General features: G+C 37.7%; 1 protein-coding gene across 5 annotated transcripts in view; it reads right to left on the bottom strand.

Moving 5' to 3' along the window:
• Positions 1–19,911, bottom strand: part of LOC150080216 (histone-lysine N-methyltransferase 2C-like) — a 1,301,638-nt gene that overhangs the window by 879,419 nt on the left and 402,308 nt on the right. For all 5 annotated transcript variants that reach the window (XM_090381514.1, XM_090381519.1, XM_090381517.1 and 2 more), the window contains exon 25: positions 2,714–2,947. In XM_090381514.1, the coding sequence (XP_090237640.1) occupies positions 2,714–2,947 (234 nt within the window). The remainder of the gene's footprint in view (positions 1–2,713; positions 2,948–19,911) is intronic.

Here is a 19,911-nt window from a genome sequence, read left to right as displayed (position 1 = left end):
AAATTCCTTTTCCCTATTCTTTGCTCTCTAAGCCAGTATTTTCTTTTACTCAGCCTTTATCATTCTAACCTTTACTGTGGTACAATTTCAGATAAACTTGTAGGTGTTGTAGGTATCAGTGTCTTTCATACCTCTGTATCTTTCCCCTGTCACCTTTTACTGCTCTATTAGACTTACCAGCTCAATAATCATCCATCTCGGCATCCTCCTCCTCGTGATAAATTTTCTTAAAATACAGAATACAGATATATATATATATATATATATATATATATATATATATATATCTGTATTCTGTAATATTCCTAAATGACAGATGTCATATAACATTTTAAATGTTGTAGTCCCCCCCTCCTGAAATTAATACCTGCACCTTTACCTATAACAGCTGCAACATCTTTCTTCATCTTTCAACTAATGACTGTGTAATCACTTCCTGCCAATGGGTTCCTGTACTGAGCCCTATCATATTTAACTTATTAGCCAGACTGTTGACAAGTCTGGCCGGCTGGTTAACAAGCCAGACTGTTGACATTTTCAATTTCTGCTGCACTATTTATTCAAGCCAGAGTGTGCCAGTTCTTATAGTACTCTAGTTCATACTTTTTTTGTGGTGCCTTATGTCTGTGCAACCATGTGCTCACAAGTTAAACTACATGTTATACAGATTGAAAAATAAAGAAAAAAAATCACAGCAATACTTTACTCCATAACCTGACTACACCAAACTAGATGAAGAGACCTTTAAGAATTGCTACATTCTCTCAAAAGATTTGAACCCAGCCCTGTCAAAATGAGTGACAACTGACAAAGGATATCTCATGGAGAACACTATGAAAGTATTAAGTTTAAATAATTTACTCTATAATAATTTTCTGAATCTGTCATTCTATGTGAAAAGCTAAAGAAAGAATGTGGCATTTTGGGATGTAAATTCTAATATATGTATAACAAAGTTCCTTATGTATTTCTCACCTTAGCTGATTAGAGTGTTCTTCATCTGACAGCCAATAATACCCATGTTTCCTCCCGATTTTAAAAACTAAGAAACAAATGCCATACATATTTTCAATCTTGCCTCTTTACACTTACCAATTAGATACAGCATACTGTCATTACGTATGACAAAACAAAGCAACAGTGTAAATGGAACTAACTGAAGAAAAGGCATGCAGCACAAACTGACAATATGTTTAACACTGCATGGAATGAGTCTGTAAAAAGATGGTTCACTAATTAAAGTCACTGCTCATTGCTTTGAATCTCTTTGGAGTAAAAAAAATTTAGAGAATTTGAGCGCACCTCCTCAGACATAGGAACATTACTCCCAAGTAGGACAAATTGGTGAGGATTAATTCCTTACATTTCAGATTTCTTTCTTTAAATATTTTTTTAAGACTAAAATGTACAAAAATTAGCCAAACCAGAATCAATTACAAAGTTGTCATTACCCTACTTTATAGTCCTGTAACAACTCAGGGAAGCTTGATCACAACCATGTAAATGTATCCAGTCCAGCTAATCATTTGTGTCTGCAGAAATTTAATTTAATTCACATCTTATTTTTGTGCATCTGTGTGCAATGGCCAACTAGTCAGCAACAAAATTATTACTACTTTTCATTGCATTCTTTGATTAAGAATGCAATTAAATTCATATACGATTCATTTCACATATGAATCTACATTCATATGTGAAAAAGTTTTAAAGGATGGGAACACCAGAACCATTTATCTCCCAGTTATACCAAGTTATAACTGGAAACTAAATGAATTTGTGATAACTGAGAAGAAAGTGGAAGAGAAACTATTGAAGATAAAAGTAAATAACACAGTTGAGGCTAATGAAATCATGAATTTTTTTTTTTTTTTTTTTTTTTGGCTGATGCTGTATTAAGTTTGCTCCCTTTCATTATTTATTTATTACTGTTAATCATAATACTAAACTTATTACCTTTGCTAGATTTTAAATACATGGAAAAACTTGTATGTATATACATATATATATGAAATTAAGTCATATTCTTTAGGTATCTTACTAAAAGACATTGTTAATAAGTGCTGTGCATCACACAAGTACAATGTAAAGGTTGCACCTTACAAAGAACAATACCTTTAACCTGTTTTCTACTTTACAATGTAGACTAGACTACGCGATGCCCAGTTAAGTAAAAATTTACAGAATTTTTAAAACATTTTAATTTTAATAAAGTTTTTTTTTTTTTGTATAAAGAAATAGATGGAAAAAAATTTGTTTCAAAAATATTACAAAGAAAAAAATGTTATTGCATTGGAAACTATGTAAAAACTATGCTCTGATGAAAAAGAGAAATAAAAAAAAAAAATTATAATAAACAAAGAGCAGAAAAATCATATCAAGTCAAAAAAATGGATTCGTAAACTGACAGAATTGGCAGTTCAGCTACATATAGAGATTAGAAGGCCATAAATGTCCTGTAACCTGCACATTTAGTAACAGCCACCAAATCATTTCTGATTAAGCACTATGATAAGATTCAATTAAATTATGGAAGCTAGAAATGTCAATTATTAAAGAGTTCTACTCTGTTAACCGCACCAAATGAAACAAGTATCAGAGTCTATATTTTTGCCAAAGACAAATATTCTTGTAATAAGGACAATTGCACAGAAATATTAATTCAAATCCACCATAAATAGATATTCAGATAACCAAATAAACACAAATTACTAACCAGATGCCACAAGTGCTCTACCATCATCTGTTTCCTCCATTCGCTCTCCAACGGATGGATTTTTTAGGATTCCAGAAGGAAACAGAGCTGTCCCAGGTAACTGTCGAGGTCTCCTTGTACGAGTTTTCTTAGGCTGTTCCAGAGTTAAGGATTTTATCTGATGCATACCACTTTCAGAAAGAAAAACACCATCCATATAGAACTGGGCTTGTGGCTTTGGTTTAGGTGGAGGATCTGCGAATTAAAATAAATACATATTTGAAAAAATATATAATGTTTTAAATATTTGAAAAAAAAAAATGTTTAAAAAAATATATTGTTAACAAATTTTATTTAAACATCAATAATAGACAATAATAAAAATAGTCACTATTTATGAAACCTGGAATGTTACTACCATTAAACAAAAAATGAAAGCAAGGAAATTGGAATTAAGTAAAATTGATGCACAATCTCCAGTTATAACTATAGACTAGTGCATTTAATAGAGATTTTTAAAAATTAAATATACAAATACACAAGAACAAAATGCAGTTTTATCTGATTAAATATATTTCCATTTATCAAATCATAATTTAATTATCATATTTGCCTGAATATAAGCTACATCCCCCCCAACCCTATTTGATACCTTTAAAAGAAGGATATAGCTTATAATCAATTCTATGAGTTATCATCAGATTGTCTAGATATGGTACAGATACACATCATCATCATCAGCCATTTTCAATCCGCTGCAGGATGAAGGCCTCTCCAGCAACTTTCCAGTTCCTTCTGGATTGTGCAATGGTCATCCATTTACTACCCACAAACTCAAGAATTTCATCTATCCATCTCTGCCGTTGTCTTCCAGGTTTTTTTCTAGCTCCTCTTGGGTACCATTCTGTTATTTTCTTAGTCCATCTATCATCATGTCTTCAAGCTATGTGTCCTACCCAAGACCATTTTAGTTCTTTAGTTTTGATAACAATGTCCTTTACTTTACTTTGCTGCCTAATCCATGTGTTTCTTTTCTTATCTAAAAATCTGATTGCCAATATAATTCGTTCCATTCTTCGCTGTGTAGTTCTCGGCTTTTCTTCCATTCTTTTGGTGAGTGCCCAAGTTTCACTTCCCTAAGTCATGGTGGGGAGTATACATTGGTTCATCATTTTACGTTTCAGACAAACTAGGATATTGCATCTCAGTATGTGACTATATTTCCTGAATGCTATCCATCCAAAATTTATTCTTCTCTTGACTTCCAGCCATTTATCATTATTACAGCTAATAACTTGTCCCAGATAAGTATATGACTCCACCTTTTCAGTTACTGCTCCGTCAATCATTATTTCCCTTTCCGTGACATACTTGTTCATCATTACTTTTGTTTTAGACATATTCATCTTTAGTCCAAAATCCTTACTAACTGTGCATAATTGAATTAAGATTTTCCTCTCATTCTTTGGGATCGTGGCTTATGACCACAATGTCATCTGCAAATCGGGAATGGTTTAGGTACTCTCCATTCACACTGACTCCTTTCTGCGAACAGTCTAATCTTCTGAAAGCTTCTTCAAGGGCAGCAGTAAACAGCTTCAGAGATATTGTGTCTCCTTGTCGAACTCCTTTCTCGATTTTAAATTTCCTACTGTCTTTGTCTAGTTTAATATAGGAGGCAGCATTCTCATATATTTTCTTCAAAATCATAATATATGGGGTACCTAAGCCTTGTCTTTCCAGTACCCAAAACATTGCCTTATGCTGTACGGAGTCAAATGCCTTTTCATAATCCACAAATGCCAGGCATAATGGTGTTTTATATTCATTTGCTATCCTCATTAGCTGTGATATTATGTGAAACTGATCCATAGTTGAGAATCCTGTCCTAAAGCCAGCTTGCTCTTTCGGTTGATTCTCATCAAGTATTCTTTCTAATCTGTTAGTAATCACCCTTGTGAACAACTTTTAGATGTGGCATAACAAGTTAATTGGTCTATAATTTCCAATTTATCTCCTTTCTTATGCAGCAAAACTATGATTGCATTATTCCACTCCTTAGGTGTCACACCTTTTCTAATGCATTTTGTGAAGAGTCTTGCCAGTTTTTGTGTCATGTCTCTTCCTCCCAATTTTAACAACTCTACAGTAACTTCATCTTCCCCTGGGGCTTTCCTTTTCTTCGACGCATTTTCTACCTCATCAGGAAGAATATCGGGTATGTCATATGTGTTACTAATTTGTGATCCATCTTCCCCACTGCTGGCATCATTCCCTCGCTCCTTGTATAATTCTCTATAGTAGCATTAGCATTAGCATTAGTAGAGGCATTTGATGCAAGAAAGCAAGCTTATGCAGCATCAGCCAAAAAAAAAAAAAAAAAAAACCACTTCCACTTCACCCCTCTGTTCGTTCAAAATACCTGTCCAGCTGAGCCTTAAACTTATTTAGGCTATCAACCTCCACCACAAGGGATGGAAGTCTGTTCCACCAACCAACCACCCGCTGGCTAAAGGCAAATTTCCGCACGTCTATCCTACATCTGTCTTTCCTCAATTTGAATTTATGCCCTCTCAGGTGATTATTCTGAGCTATAGGAAGAATCCCATCAGCATTGAGCATGCTTAAACCATTCAAGGCTTTATACACCTCTATCAGATCACCTCGCTGGTGCCTAGTCTCCAGACACTGTAATTTGCAAAACTTAAGCCTTTCTTCGTAAGAGCACCCCTTTGTTCCATTCACTAATCTTGTTGCCCTTCTCTGTACTCGTTCCAGCAGCTCTACATCCTTCTTGAAATGAGGCCTCCAGACCTGTATACAGTACTCTAGGTGTGGCCTGACCATCGCCTTATACAATGGAATAATCACCTCCTTATCCCTGCTGGAAAAATTCCTGTATATCATTGACAATACTCCATGAGCTACTCTTGCAGCCCATCTGCACTGCTCAGAGAACTTCATATCTGCCTGCACAACCACCCCCAAGTCCCTTTCATTCTCTACCACTGTCAGTGTTGTACCATAGAGTTGATACGTTGCTCTGGGGTTGCTGTTTCCCATGTGTAGTACTTTACATTTGTCAATGTTAAACTTCATTTGCCACCTCTCAGCCCATCTGCTCAACCTTTCCAGATCCTGTTGCAGAAGCATAGTGTCAGTAGTGTCCTTGACAACCCTGCCAACCTTTGTATCGTCTGCAAACTTGGACATTAATCCCGATATACCATCATCAATATCATTTATAAATACAGAAAACAATAATGGACCCAACACTGAGCCCTGAGGGACTCCACTAATAACATCAGTCCACGATGAGCAATGTCCATTGATTACCACTCTCTGTCTTCTCCCCCTCAACCACCCCTTTATCCATAGCAGCAATTTGCCTCCAATGTCACACTGCTCCAATTTGTGTAGCAGTCTTCCATGTGCAACAGTATCAAAAGCCTTTCTAAGATCCAAGTATATAATATCAAAGTTATTCCCTGCATCCAGTTCTTTTGTGACTGCATCATAGTATCCAATCAAGTTGGTCAGGCAAGACTTCCCCTTAACAAAACCATGCTGTGTCTGAGCTATAACTGAAGTCTTGTCTAAATGATCCTGCAGTGCGTCTTTAACCAGTGCCTCCATTAATTTTCCTGGAACAGAAGTCAAGCTCACAGGTCTATAATTACTTGTGTCAGTCTTTGATCCTCCTTTGCGAATTGGGGTCACATTTGCACATTTCCAGTCTATGGGTACCTCCCCTGAGTCCAAGGAAGCTCTCATAATTATGGCTAAGGGTTTGCTTACTTCCTTTGCTGCCTCCTTTAATATAACTGGATAGATCCCATCCACCCCGGGTGCTTTCTTGTGTTTATCTTCAACAGTTTCTCCTCCACTTTACTCCCAGTTATTTCAAGATTCTGTAACTTACTGCTAGAGTTGAATACACCTCTGGCATTCCCCTCGCTGAATAACTCCTCATGTGTGAATGTCGATGCAAAATATTCATTTAGTTTGTTAGCCACCTGAGCAGGATCCTCAACACTTGACCCATCAATATCAAGTGGACCAATCTGATTCATCCCTTTCCTTCTAGAGTTTACATAAGTAAAGAACTCTTTGCTGTTTTTCTTTGCATCCCTTGCCAAGAATTTCTCGTAATCTGCCTTCGCCTGCCTAACCTCCTTTGTAACTTGGTTGCATATCAACTTGTATCTATCATAGGCTTCTGTGTCATGTGTTAATTTGTAAGTATCCCATGCATTTTTCTTCTCTGCCATATGCCTCATTAGTTCATCTGACATCCATTTTGGCCTAAAAAATGGATGTCAGTCTTCTGTTATTTGATTCTTCATCGCTATTCTTCAGTTTCGTATCATTTGTCTTTCCGTATTACTGCTCATGGCTGCTGATTGAAATCCTTTGTTTTCCCTTAATGCTTGTTCTACTTTTCTTCTTAAAACTGTTAAATCTTCTTATGTTCACTCTGAGTCTCTTTCTAATGGCTTTGCATAACTCAGTATATTCAATTTTCTCCTTGTCAATTTCTGATTTATCAGATAACAAGTTTCTTGACTAATTTTTAATTCTTTGGATTCCTCCCTCCCCCCATAAGATTCTTGGGCTTTATCACTTTCAGAAAGTTGTAATATTCCTCATCGATATCTTGGTCCTGAGCAGTCTGCCGAAGCTCAAACTTGTTCTTAAGTTCCAGTTCACACTGCTTTTTCTCCTCTTCTGTTGTCTCTCCTCTTCGTAGTATTTACTTGAGTCAGTTTTTTCCTTTCTTTTCCTACATCTATATCAATGTGCATCTTACCATTCTGTGATCACTTCCAACATTTACCTTATTCAAGATGGTAACATCATTCACAATATATAGCGTTATTCACAATATAACATCATCATTCACGATACAGATACACAGTTAGTTATTTAAGATAAAACATTCAAAAATTGGCAACTCGATTTTTGGATTTTTCCAGTTTTTGGAAATTAAATATAAACATGAATGAATTGTCAAATTCAATATCAAAATCTAAGTATCAACACACAAACAGAAAATGCAATGGTAACTTTCTTGGTGGGCAGCATGACTACGTGATTGATTAACTATATTATTTATTCTTATTTATTCTTTTGTTCCCTGTGGCGGTTGGTTAAAATTTGGCAATAAGATGCTTGCAATGAAGAAAACAAAGCACAACAAAACTGCAGAACAATTACTAAAAAAAAACAATTACTGAAAAATCACCTAAATAACATGATAATCAATGTAATTTGATGCAAAACAACTATGTTCTAACATGTTTCTCCCATGCAAATTTGCCTGCCCCTAACTGGATTGTCAGAGGAGTATAGTAGCACATGCCTTTGAGTTGACTGTGATTGAAGCGCACACAACTCTATTCTTGTTAAAGTGATTAGTTATGAACTCCTCTGACTTATCTGGTAATGCAAGAACATAAATAGATTTTTTTTTTTTACTAATACCATATCCTGCATACAGGAATAAAAGTTAATTATTTCTGTAAGTAGCTTATAGACCTAGTAAGGATCGTTAGTTTATCCTGAATTGAGACAGCGAAATTTGAAAGTTAATTAATACTTAAGTGTCCGTAGATTTACTGTTCGTAACTTTCCCGCCTTTGTGATACGATAGTTATATACCGTACTAGATAGCGTTAGTTGAATTTCGTTAGCAGTTAAATTGTACTTTTAAATAAATACATATAACGACTTAGATTACAAACGTAATATAATTAATTATATTTAACATAATTAATAACATAACATAATTAATTATAATTAATTAATAAATTAATAGAATCATGACTCAGACCAGAGCAGCAAAGCAAAAGGCTCAAGCTAATGGAAGTGCTGTGGCTCAGAGCAGAACTGAGGGGGGCAGTTGTCCTCTGATTCACAGCATTATAAAATGCACTGTTTGCTTGATGTTTGCAGAGCAATCGGGTATGGGACATGATACTGCCATAGGGGATGTCTTTGTCTGTGCGCGATGCAAGGAGTGTATCGATATCAGGCAACAATTCAGCGTTCTTGTGGGCCTATATGAGAGCTTGAAGGACAGGGTGGATGCCCTCGAAGAAACTAACTTGAGGGGCCCACAAGCTCTCAGCTGCCCACATCAACGCCAGAGCTTGCACTTGGGCATCACGTAACACAGAGGCAACCCCCCAAGGCACTAGTAGTTGTTGGTGACTCTACTGTCAGGGAAACGGGAAACATGCTTTGTAAAAAGGATAGGTGGAACAGGACCAGGGTATGCCTGCCAGGGGCAAAGGTTGATGACGTTGTAGAGCGAATATCATCTTTTAAGGGCACAAAAGGTGATATAGTTGTACACGTTGGCACTAATGATATTAAGAGTAGGAGACCGGCAGAATTACTTAACAAGTACAGGTCACTGTTGAACAAAAGCCGAGAATTAGGGTTGAATTTGAAAGTGTCTGCAATTCTGCCCAGACACGATAGGAGGGAGTATATGATGAGAGCCTTGTCGATCAATTCGGCTCTGGAAAGATTGTGCAAGGCTCAAGGGGTAGATTTTTTTCAGCCTGGACTGTACTTGTTAACAGGAGAGATTGCTTCTACAGGGATGGGATACACTTAAATAGAAAGGGTGCAAGAATATTTGCTGATGCTATCGAGGCAGTGTTAGGTGGGTCGGAAAACTGCTAGCTTGGGGGAGACAAAGACCAATAGACTGACAGTAGCCACTGGCAGAGGTGAAAGAGATTCTTACACTGCTTCTAGATTCTTACACTGCTTCTATTAGAATGAGCAGAAGCCTGAAAATCAAGATGCATGATATTTCAGAGACTGCTGGGAGCCATTGCGGTACAAGTAAACACATGGGTTGTGTTAGGGTAGCTAAGAATAGAAACAGGTGCATGTATACTTGCGTGTACACCAATGCTAGGAGTTTAGTAAATAAATTTGATGAATTTGAGGTATTGCTCAAGACATCAAAGGCATATATTGTTGGGATATCAGAGATGTGGTGTCACACAGATATAAGGGATGCAGAACTGCAATTTGGGGAGTACAACGTCTACAGAAAGGATAGACAGGATAGGAAGGGGGGAGGGGTTATGCTATTAGTTAAGAAACACATAAAAACCAAGGAAGTGAAGCCAGTCGACATCGCTGGACAGTGCAGTGTTGAGTCAGTTTGGTGTGACATAAGCATTGGGAGATCAAAATTGAGAGTAGGAGTGTGCTATAGGCCTAATGACTCTGATGAGTATAATAAGAAACTGTACAGGGAAATAGAGTGGCCAGTAAATCAGAGAGTCTTATAATGGGAGATTTTAATTTCCCAGATATTGACTGGAATTTGGAGGCTGGTCACTCACACACTAGCAGGGCTTTTGTGGATTTATTGGATGATTCTTTTCTACATCAGCATGTTCGGGAAGCAAATAGAGGGAGTAATACTCTTGATTTGATTATCAGCAGTGATTCTTCATGCATTAAGAATCTGCAGATAAATGAACCACTAGGTGGCAGTGATCACAGTGTGCTGAAGTGGGATTTACTCAAAGAGGTAACTACCATTAGGGGTAAACATTAAGGGTTATTGCTTCCGTAAAGGCGACTACGATGGACTGAGACAGTATTTAAATTTTATACAGTGGGACCAATGATGATGTTTGTTACCAACAGCAAATTCAAAATGGGAAGCATTCAAAGAACTTATCTTGGAAGCTACTAGGCTTTACATACCAACTAACAAATACTGTTCAAGGTTTAGGCCAAAATGGATGTCAGATGAACTAATGAGGCATATGGCAGAGAAGAAAAATGCATGGGATACTTACAAATTAACTCATGACACAGAAGCCTATGATAGATACAAGTTGATATTCAACCAATTACAAAGGAGGTTAGGCAGGCGAAGGCAGATTACGAGAAATCCTTGGCAAGGGATGCAAAGAAAAACAGCAAAGAGTTCTTTACTTATGTAAACTCTAGAAGGAAGGGGATGAATCAGATTGGTCCACTTGATATTGATGGGTCAACTGTTGATGATCCTGCTCAGGTAGCTAACAAACTAAATGAATATTTTGCATCGACATTCACACATGAGGAGTTATTCAGCGAGGGGAATGCCAGAGGTGTATTGAACTCTAGCAGTAAGCTACAGAATCTTGAAATAACTGGGAGTAAAGTAGAGGAGAAACTGTTGAAGATAAACACAAGAAAGGCACCCGGGATGGATGGGATCTATCCAGTTATATTAAAGGAGGCAGCAAAGGAAGTATGCAAACCCTTAGCCATAATTATGTCAGCTTCCTTGGACTCAGGGGAGGTACCCACAGACTGGAGATGTGCAAATGTGACCCCAATTCACAAAGGGGGATCAAAGGCTGACACAAGTAATTATAGACCTGTGAGCTTAACTTCTGTTCGAGGAAAATTAATGGAGGCACTGGTTAAAGAAGCATTGCAGGATCATTTAGACAAGACTTCAGTTATAGCTCGGACACAGCATGGTTTTGTTAAGGGGAAGTCTTGCCTGACCAATTTGATTGGATACTATGATGCAGTCACAAAAGAACTGGATGCAGGGAATAGCTTTGATATTATATACTTAATTCTTAGAAAGGCTTTTGATACTGTTGCACATGGAAGACTGCTACACAAATTGGAGCAGTGTGACATTGCAGGCAAATTGCTGCTATGGATAAAGGAGTGGTTGAGGGGGAGAAGACAGAGAGCGGTAATCAATGGACACTGCTCATTTTGGACTAATGTTATTAGTGGAGTCCCTCAGGGCTCTGTGTTGGGTCCATTATTGTTTTCTGTATTTATAAATGATACTGACGATGGTATATCAAGCTTTAATGTCCAAGTTTGCAGACGATACAAAGGTTGGCAGGGTTGTCAAGGACACTACTGACACTATGCTGCTGCAACAGGATCTGGAAAGGTTGAGCAGATGGGCTGAGAGGTGGCAAATGAAGTTTAACATTGACAAATGTAAAGTACTACACATGAGAAACAGCAACCCCAAAGCAACGTATCAACTCTGTGGTACTACACTGACAGTGGTAGAGAATGAAAGGGACTTGGGGGTGGTTGTGCAGGCAGATATGAAGTTCCCTGAGCAGTGCAGATGGGCTGCAAGAGTAGCTCATGGAGTGCTGTCAATGATATACAGGAATTTTTCCAGCAGGGATAAGGAGGTGATTATTCCCTTGTAAAAGGCAATGGTCAGGCCACACCTAGAGTACTGTATACAGGTCTGGAGGCCTCATTTCAAGAAGGATGTAGAGCTGGGGAACATGCTTTGTGAAAAAGATAGGTGGAACAGGACCAGGGTATGTCTGTCAGGGGCAAAGGTTGATGATGTTGTAGAGCGGATATCATCTTTTAAGGGCACAAAAGGTGATATAGTTGTACACGTTGGCACTAATGATATTAAGAGTAGGAGACCGGCAGAATTACTCAACAAGTACAGGTCACTTTTGAAAAAAAGCCGTGAAATAGGGTTGAATTTGAAAGTGTCTGCAATTCTGCCCAGACACGATAGGAGGGAGTATATAATGAGAGCCTTGTCGATTAATTCGGCCCTGGAAAGATTGTGCAAGGCTCAAGGGGTAGAATTTTTTTCAGCCTGGACTGTACTTTTTAACAGGAGAGATTGCTTCTACAGGGATGGGATACACTTAAATAGAAAGGGTGCAAGAATATTTCCTGATGCTATCGAGGCAGTGTTAGGTGGGTCGGAAAACTGCTAGTTTGGGGGATACAAAGACTAATAGTTTAACAGTAACCGCAGGCAGAGGTGAAGGTGATTCTTGCACAACTTCTATTAGAATAAGAAGCGACCTGGAGCGAGGGGTGTTGGGGGTTTCAGGGACGGATGGCAGTCATCATGGAATAGTTGGGTATATGGGATGTGTTAGGGTAACAAGGAATAGGCATAGGAGCATGTATGCTTGCATGTATACCAATGCTAGAAGTATAGTAAATAAATTTGATGAATTTGAAGTGTTGGTCAAGACATCAAAGGCGGATATTGTTGGGATAGCAGAGACGTGGTGTCACAAAGATATAAGGAATGCAGAACTGGAATTTGGGGAGTACAATGTGTAAGAAAGGACAGACAGGACAGAAAGGGAAGGGGTGTTATGCTGTTAATTAAGAAAAACATAAAATCAAAAGAAGTGCACCCAGTTAATATAGATGAACAGTGCTCTGTTGAGTCAGTTTGGTGTGAGATAAGCACTGCGAAAGGAAAAATAAGAGTAGGAGTGTGTTATAGGCCTAATGACTTGAATGAGTACAATGAACAATTGTACAGAGAAATAGAGTGGGCCAGTAAATCAGAATGTCTTATAGTGGGGGATTTTAACTTCCCAGATATTGACTGGAACTTGTGGGTTGGTCACTCACTTTTTTTTTTTTTTTTTTTTTTTTGATTTGGTAGTTGTTGGCGCATCGGCTTCTGTGGCCATATTGCACCTCCAAAGGTTTTTGCAGTACTTTGATCCAAGCCCGAGCGGGAATCGAACCCGCGACCTTTGGGTTGCCGGGCAGTTGGTCACTCACACACTAGTCAGACTTTTGTGGATTTATTGGATGATTGTTTTCTGCAGCAGCATGTTCAAGAGGCAACCAGAGAAAGTAACACTCTTGATCTGGTTATCAGCAGTGATCATTCGTGTATTAAGAATTTGCAGATAAAGGAACCACTAGGTGGCAGTGATCACAGTGTGCTGAAGTGGGATTTACTCAAAGAGGTAACTACCGTCAGGGGTAAAGGAAAGGGTTTTTGTTTCCGTAAAGGGGAGTACAGTGGTCTCAGACAGTTTTTAAGTTCTGTACAGTGGGATCAACTGACGATGTTACAAACAGTAAATTCTAAGTGGGAAGCATTCAAAGAATTAATCGTGGAAGCTACTAGACTTTATATACCGATTAAGAAATATCGTTCAAGGTTTAGGCCTAAATGGTTATCAAATGAACTAATGAGACTCCTGACAGAGAAGAAAAATGCATGGGATGCATATAAATTATCAGGTGATGCAGAAGCCTGTGGCAGATATAAGCTAGTCTGTAATCAGGTCACAAAGGAGGTTCGGCAGGCGAAGGCGGATTACGAGAAATCTTTGGCAAAAGATGCTAAGAAAAACAGCAAGGATTTCTTTACTTATATAAACTCTAAAAGGAAGGGGATGAATATGATTGGTCCACTTGACATTGATGGTTCGACTGTTGATGATCCTGCTCAGATAGCAAACAAACTGAATGAGTATTTTGCATCTACATTCACACGTGAGGAATTATTACAATTTGAAAATGGAAGAAGGTTATCAAATTGTAGCAGTGTGCTTAATGATTTTGCAATAAGTGAGAGCAAAGTGGAGGAGAAATTGTTGAAATTAAACACAAGAAAGGCACCTGGGGTGGATGGGATCTATCCAGTTATTTTAAAGGAGGCGGCAAAGCAACTAAGCAAACCCTTAGCCATAATTATGAGAGCATCCTTGGACTCAGGGGAGGTTCCCACGGACTGGAGATGTGCAAATGTGTCTCCAATTCACAAAGGTGGATCGAAGGGTGACACGAGTAATTACAGACCAGTTAGTTTAACTTCTGTTCCGGGTAAAATAATGGAGTCGCTGGTTAAAGATGCATTGCAGGATCATCTAGACAAGACTGCAGCAATAATTCAAACACAGCATGGGTTTGTTAAGGGAAAGTCTTGTCTGACAAATTTGATTGGTTATTATGATGTGGTCACAAAGGAACTGGATGCAAAAAATAATTTTGATATCATATACTTGGATTTCAGGAAAGCTTTTGACACTGTTGCGCATGAAAGACTACTGTACAAATTGGAGCAGAATGGTATTAAGGGTAAGTTGCTACAATGGATAAAAGGATGGTTAAGTGGGAGAAGACAGAGGGTGGTAATCAATGGGTGCTGCTCTTCGTGGACTAATGTTATTAGTGGAGTCCCACAGGGTTCGGTGTTAGGTCCACTGTTGTTTTGTGTATTTATCAATGATATTGATGAAGGTATATCAGGCTTAATGTCGAAGTTTGCAGATGACACAAAGGTTGGCAGGGTTGTTAATGACAGTAATGGCAGTGTGCTACTGCAACAGGATCTAGATAATTTGGGCAGATGGGCTAAGAAGTGGCAACTGAAGTTCAACCTTGACAAATGCAAAGTACTGCATATGGGTAGAAGTAACCCCAGAGACACGTACCAACTGTGTGGTACTACACTTAAGGTGGTAGAAAATGAAAAAGACCTGGGAGTAATTGTGCAGTCAGATATGAAGTTTTCTGAGCAGTGCAGACAGGCTGCTAGGGCGGGTCAAGGGGTTTTGTCAATGATATATAGGAATTTTGCTAGCAGGGAAAAGGAGGTGATTGTCCCTCTGTATAAGGCAATGGTCAGGCCACACCTTGAGTACTGCGTACAGGTCTGGAGGCCTCATTTTAGGAAGGATGTAGATTTGCTTGAGCGTGTACAGAGAAGAGCAACACGATTGGTGAGGGGAATGAAGGGATTCTCTTACCAAGAGAGGCTTAAGTTCTGCAAATTGCAGTGGCTGGAGACTAGGCACCTGCGCGGTGATCTGATTGAGGTCTATAAGGCCTTGAATGGGTTGAGCACGCTGAATTCTGATGGGATCCTTCCACTTGTTCAGATTACCAACCTACGGGGACATAAGTTCAAATTAAGAAAGGACAGATGTAGAATAGATGTGCGGAAATTTGCCTTTAGCCAGCGGGTGGTTAATTGCTGGAACAAACTTCCATCTGTCGTTGTGGAAGTTGATAGGTTAAATAAATTTAAGGAGGAACTGGACAGGCATTTGGAGGGAATGGTGTGATTTTTTTTTTTTTTTTTTTTTGGCTGATGCTGCATAAGCTCCTACACTTGCTTTCTTGCATCATGTGCCACTACTACTACTACTACTACTACTACTACTACGAGTACAGAGAAGGGCAACAAGATTAGTGAATGGAACAAAGGGGTGCTCTTACGAAGAAAGGCTTAAGTTTTGCAAATTACAGTGTCTGGGGACTAGGCACCAGCGAGGTGATCTGATAGAGGTGTATAAAGCCTTGAATGGTTTGAGCGTGCTCAATACTGATGGGATTCTTCTTCTAGCTCAGAATAATCACCTGAGAGGGCATAAATTCAAATTGAGGAAAGACAGATGTAGGATAGACGTGTGGAAATTTGCCTTTAGCCAGCGGGTGGTTGGTTGGTGGAACAGACTTTCATTCCTTGTAGTGGAGGTTGATAGCCTAAATAAGTTTAAGGCTCAGCTGGACAGGTATTTTGAACGAACAGAGGGGTGAAGTGGAAGTGGGTTTTTTTTTTTTTTTTTTTTTTGGCTGATGCTGCATAAGCTTGCTTACTTGCATCAAATGCCTCTACTAATGCTAATGCTAATTACATAGAGCAACTAGCAAAAAGCTAACAGCTGATGGCCAATGGAGCAGGCTATCAATGTGTTTTTCAGTTCTCAGATCCTTCCCATTATGTCTGCACAGCTTATTACAACATTAAATACCACATGAAAATATATAGTAATGAAATTTTCTTTACTTATAGAGATATATCTTTTTTTTTTTTTTCTCTTTTAGTGCCAATATAACAATCTGATATAGCTTTATTAATTCCCATACTGTAAATTATTAGAAACTGAGGAGCTGCCTGAAACGAGGCTATCCAGCTGCTGAGGGCAAACAAAGTTTTATTTATTCATTTGGAAATAATTCAGTAACCTATTGCCTGTGCACATGAGTAGACAAGTTTTCGTATCACTCTGGGATTAAGTGTGGGGAGAGCATAGTGATTATAGGTTATATAATTGCTTTTAGTTAATTTCTTTAATATATTTTAAAGTTGATTTTGATGGAGTTTTTTCCCTGTAATAGTTTGTAAATTTAATTTTTATAATATTATAAATGTAATTTTTTAAAAGTTACTTTCTGTAATATTTAGTAAATTTACGCAATGGCTGTGATGGGATCCACCTTGAACACTTCATCAGAGGGCATCATGACTCATACAGAAATAGCTGACGGCAATTGCCGAGTGAATCATGATTTCATCATCTGCGGAACTGGGGCATGTATTCCAAGGTCAACCTAGTGGATAATCATAGTTCACCTGCCAATTCTTTTCTTTATCATCATTGTACAGAGCAATCTAAAGTTTAAAATTTGGCACACTGCTAGAATTTGAGACACTGAAAAATCTGGTCCTTGCCCTCAAGAATAATGTAACTGGGAGCTCACCAGGGACTCAAGACTAGTAACACACCAAGTGATGCACTCCCGATTCAGGCTCCGGAACAGAATAAAAATGAAAACTGCTGTGGTACAAAAGGACTTAGTTCTATTAGAAGGTGGCATTATCAGTGAAATAGGAAATATTTTTTGTAATAAGCATAGGTGGACTATAAACAGGGTATGTTACCAGAAGCAACAATTAATGATGCCACCAACAGATTGTCAGATTTTAACTGGGGTAAAGAGAATATTATTATTCATGTGGGGACTAATGATATTAAGCACACGCGATCAAATAAGGATAGGTGGACTAGAAACAGAGTATATTGACAGGAGCAACAATTAATGATGTCACCAACAGATTGTCAGATTTTAATTGAGGTAAAGAGAATATTATTATTCATGTGGGGACTAATGAAATTAAGCACACACGATCTGATGATTTGTGACTGTGCTGAAGAAATGCAGCGAGTTAGATCAGAATGTGTATGTGTCTGCAATTCTGCCCAGGCACGACAGGAAGGATTATATCCCAAAAGCCTTATGGATTAACTCAATCTGCAGAGTCCTTCAAGACTTGAAGGACTCTGCAAGGCTTTTGGAGGGAAATTTTTATCAGCTTGGACCACACTTTTACATAGAAGGAATCTTTTTGTAGAGACAGGATACGTTTAAACAAAGGGGTGGTGCAAAGGTTTTTACCAGTACCATTGAGGATAACTTAAAAGTTCAGGGAAACTGCTGGTTTGGAGGGGAAACAAGCATTCTTGTTTGTTACTGCAACAGATCATATTAGCAAAATGTTCTGAGGGGAGAAAGGTTTCAAATGAGTGGGAAGCTAATGCCAGGGAAGCAAGCTTAAATAACTTCAAGGGGTTTGTCAGGGTAGTTAACTATACAAGAACACTAAGTTTGAATTGTTCATATAGTAATGTCAGAAGTGTCATCAATAAAATGAGCGAATTCAAACTGCTGGTTAGAACAAGTAATGCTAACATAATAGGGCTTACGGAAACGTGGTGACACAAGGAAATAGGGGATAATGAGTTTCAGTATGATATGTACAATGTATTTAGGAAGGATAGGGCAGATAGAAGTGATGATGGGGGTCATGCTTTTTATCAATAGCAGCATGAGCACAACGAAAGGTTTCCCGGATTCAGAAATTTCGCACGATGGTATGGAATCTGTGTGATGTGAGATAGTTGGATGCAAAAGGTATAATGAGAGTGGGAATAATCTACAGGCCAGGTGATTGTAAATATTATGATGGGAACCTCTACATGAAAATGGAATGGTCAACTAAGTGTGAATGCCTTATTGTGGGTGATTTTAATTTGCCTCTATTAACTGGAGCAAATGGGAAGGAAACTTGACATAGGGAACAAAATTTTTAAATCAATTAGACGATGTACCAACACAGGGAAAGTACTAGGGAAAATAATATTATAGACATGATCATTACCTGTGAACCTGATCACATAACAGGAAGTGATCACAGTTCTATGATGGATGATGAAGAGAGAGAGAGGTAGCAGTTGTTAAATGAAAGGAAAATGATTATAATTTCAGGAAAGGAAAAATTGTGATGGCTTAAGGTGCTACCTGGCCTCTATTAACTGCATAGATACTTCACAGAGAGAAAATACAATTGAATTATGTCATACCTTTAAAACATTAATCACAGAAGCCTTTAAAGTGTATATACCATTAAAAAAATATCCATGAGGAATAGTCCAAGTTGGATGAATAATGAAGTTGCCAGATAGCACTACTCAGCTCAGAGAACAAGTCTTGTGTACCCAAAGAGGAGGGGGGGGAGAGAGAAAAAAAAGAATTTAAAAAAAAAATGCATAGATACTTCACAGAGAGCAAATACAATTGAATTACGTTATACCTTCAAAACATTAATCACAGAAGCCCTGAAAGTGTATATACCATTAAAAAAATATTCCATGAGGAATATTTCAAGTTGGATGAATAATGAAGTTGCCAGATAGCACTACTCGGCTCAGAGAACAAGTCTTGTGTACCAAAAGAGGAGGGGGGGGAAGCATTAAAAAAAAAGCATTATAAAAAATTTCCGATTTATAGACAGCTAGATTTTTGAAGTTTTACCCATACCAAAAGATGATACTTTAGTTTGATTAAATTATGCAATGGTGCAAATTTCATTTTAAAATCAACATTGCCAACACTGATTTTCAAATATCAATTTTAGCTGCAATATAAATTCTAATACTACAGCAAGTGGAATACTACTAGAAATGCATTATTTTAATTTATTTAAGGTATTAAAGTCTCTCATTTTATATCTAAACATATTAATCTAAATTAACATGTCTTAAATAATGTATATCATTACAGGGTGAACTTGCTTACTGTGACTAGCTGTGATTTTTGCACACAGAATTTCTGACACTGGTATTCTAATGGAATAATACTGGCAATACTGTGTGAAGAGAGAGAGATCTTCCATATTGGTATCAGTATACTCTACATTTATGTTTCATACATATCCATACTATTTTATGTCAAAAATTATATAAGTGCATAAATTATGTTTTCATTCCAAGACCATATGATTTTGGGAGTTTGGCTTATACTCAGGAAAATGCATTGTGTATAGTCAATACATACCTGACAAATGCTGCAAGGATTACTTTTTTTTTTGTTTAATACTCTTCCATTAAGAATTACTATCATTCTTTAACACGTTCTAAATTTAGTTTCTTTTTACTCTCTGGCACAGAGTTAATAATCAATATCAGGTTTATGGCAGGCAATATAAAAGTGCTCAGTTAACAACAAGACATTGATTTCATTTTTAGGTGGTGTACTGATTTGAATGCTGAACAGATACATATGATCGATTATGCTACACAATAAGACAGCCAGCAAACATGCTTCTAGGCATAATGATATGTGATTTG

The sequence above is a fragment of the Mastigoproctus giganteus genome, chromosome 9 (assembly GCF_048544385.1).
Source record: "Mastigoproctus giganteus isolate SK-2022 chromosome 9, ASM4854438v1, whole genome shotgun sequence".
Taxonomy (NCBI): Eukaryota; Metazoa; Arthropoda; class Arachnida; order Uropygi; family Thelyphonidae; genus Mastigoproctus; species Mastigoproctus giganteus.
The sequence above is the reverse complement of the archived record's forward strand: the minus strand, read 5'-3'. Positions and strand labels throughout refer to the sequence as shown.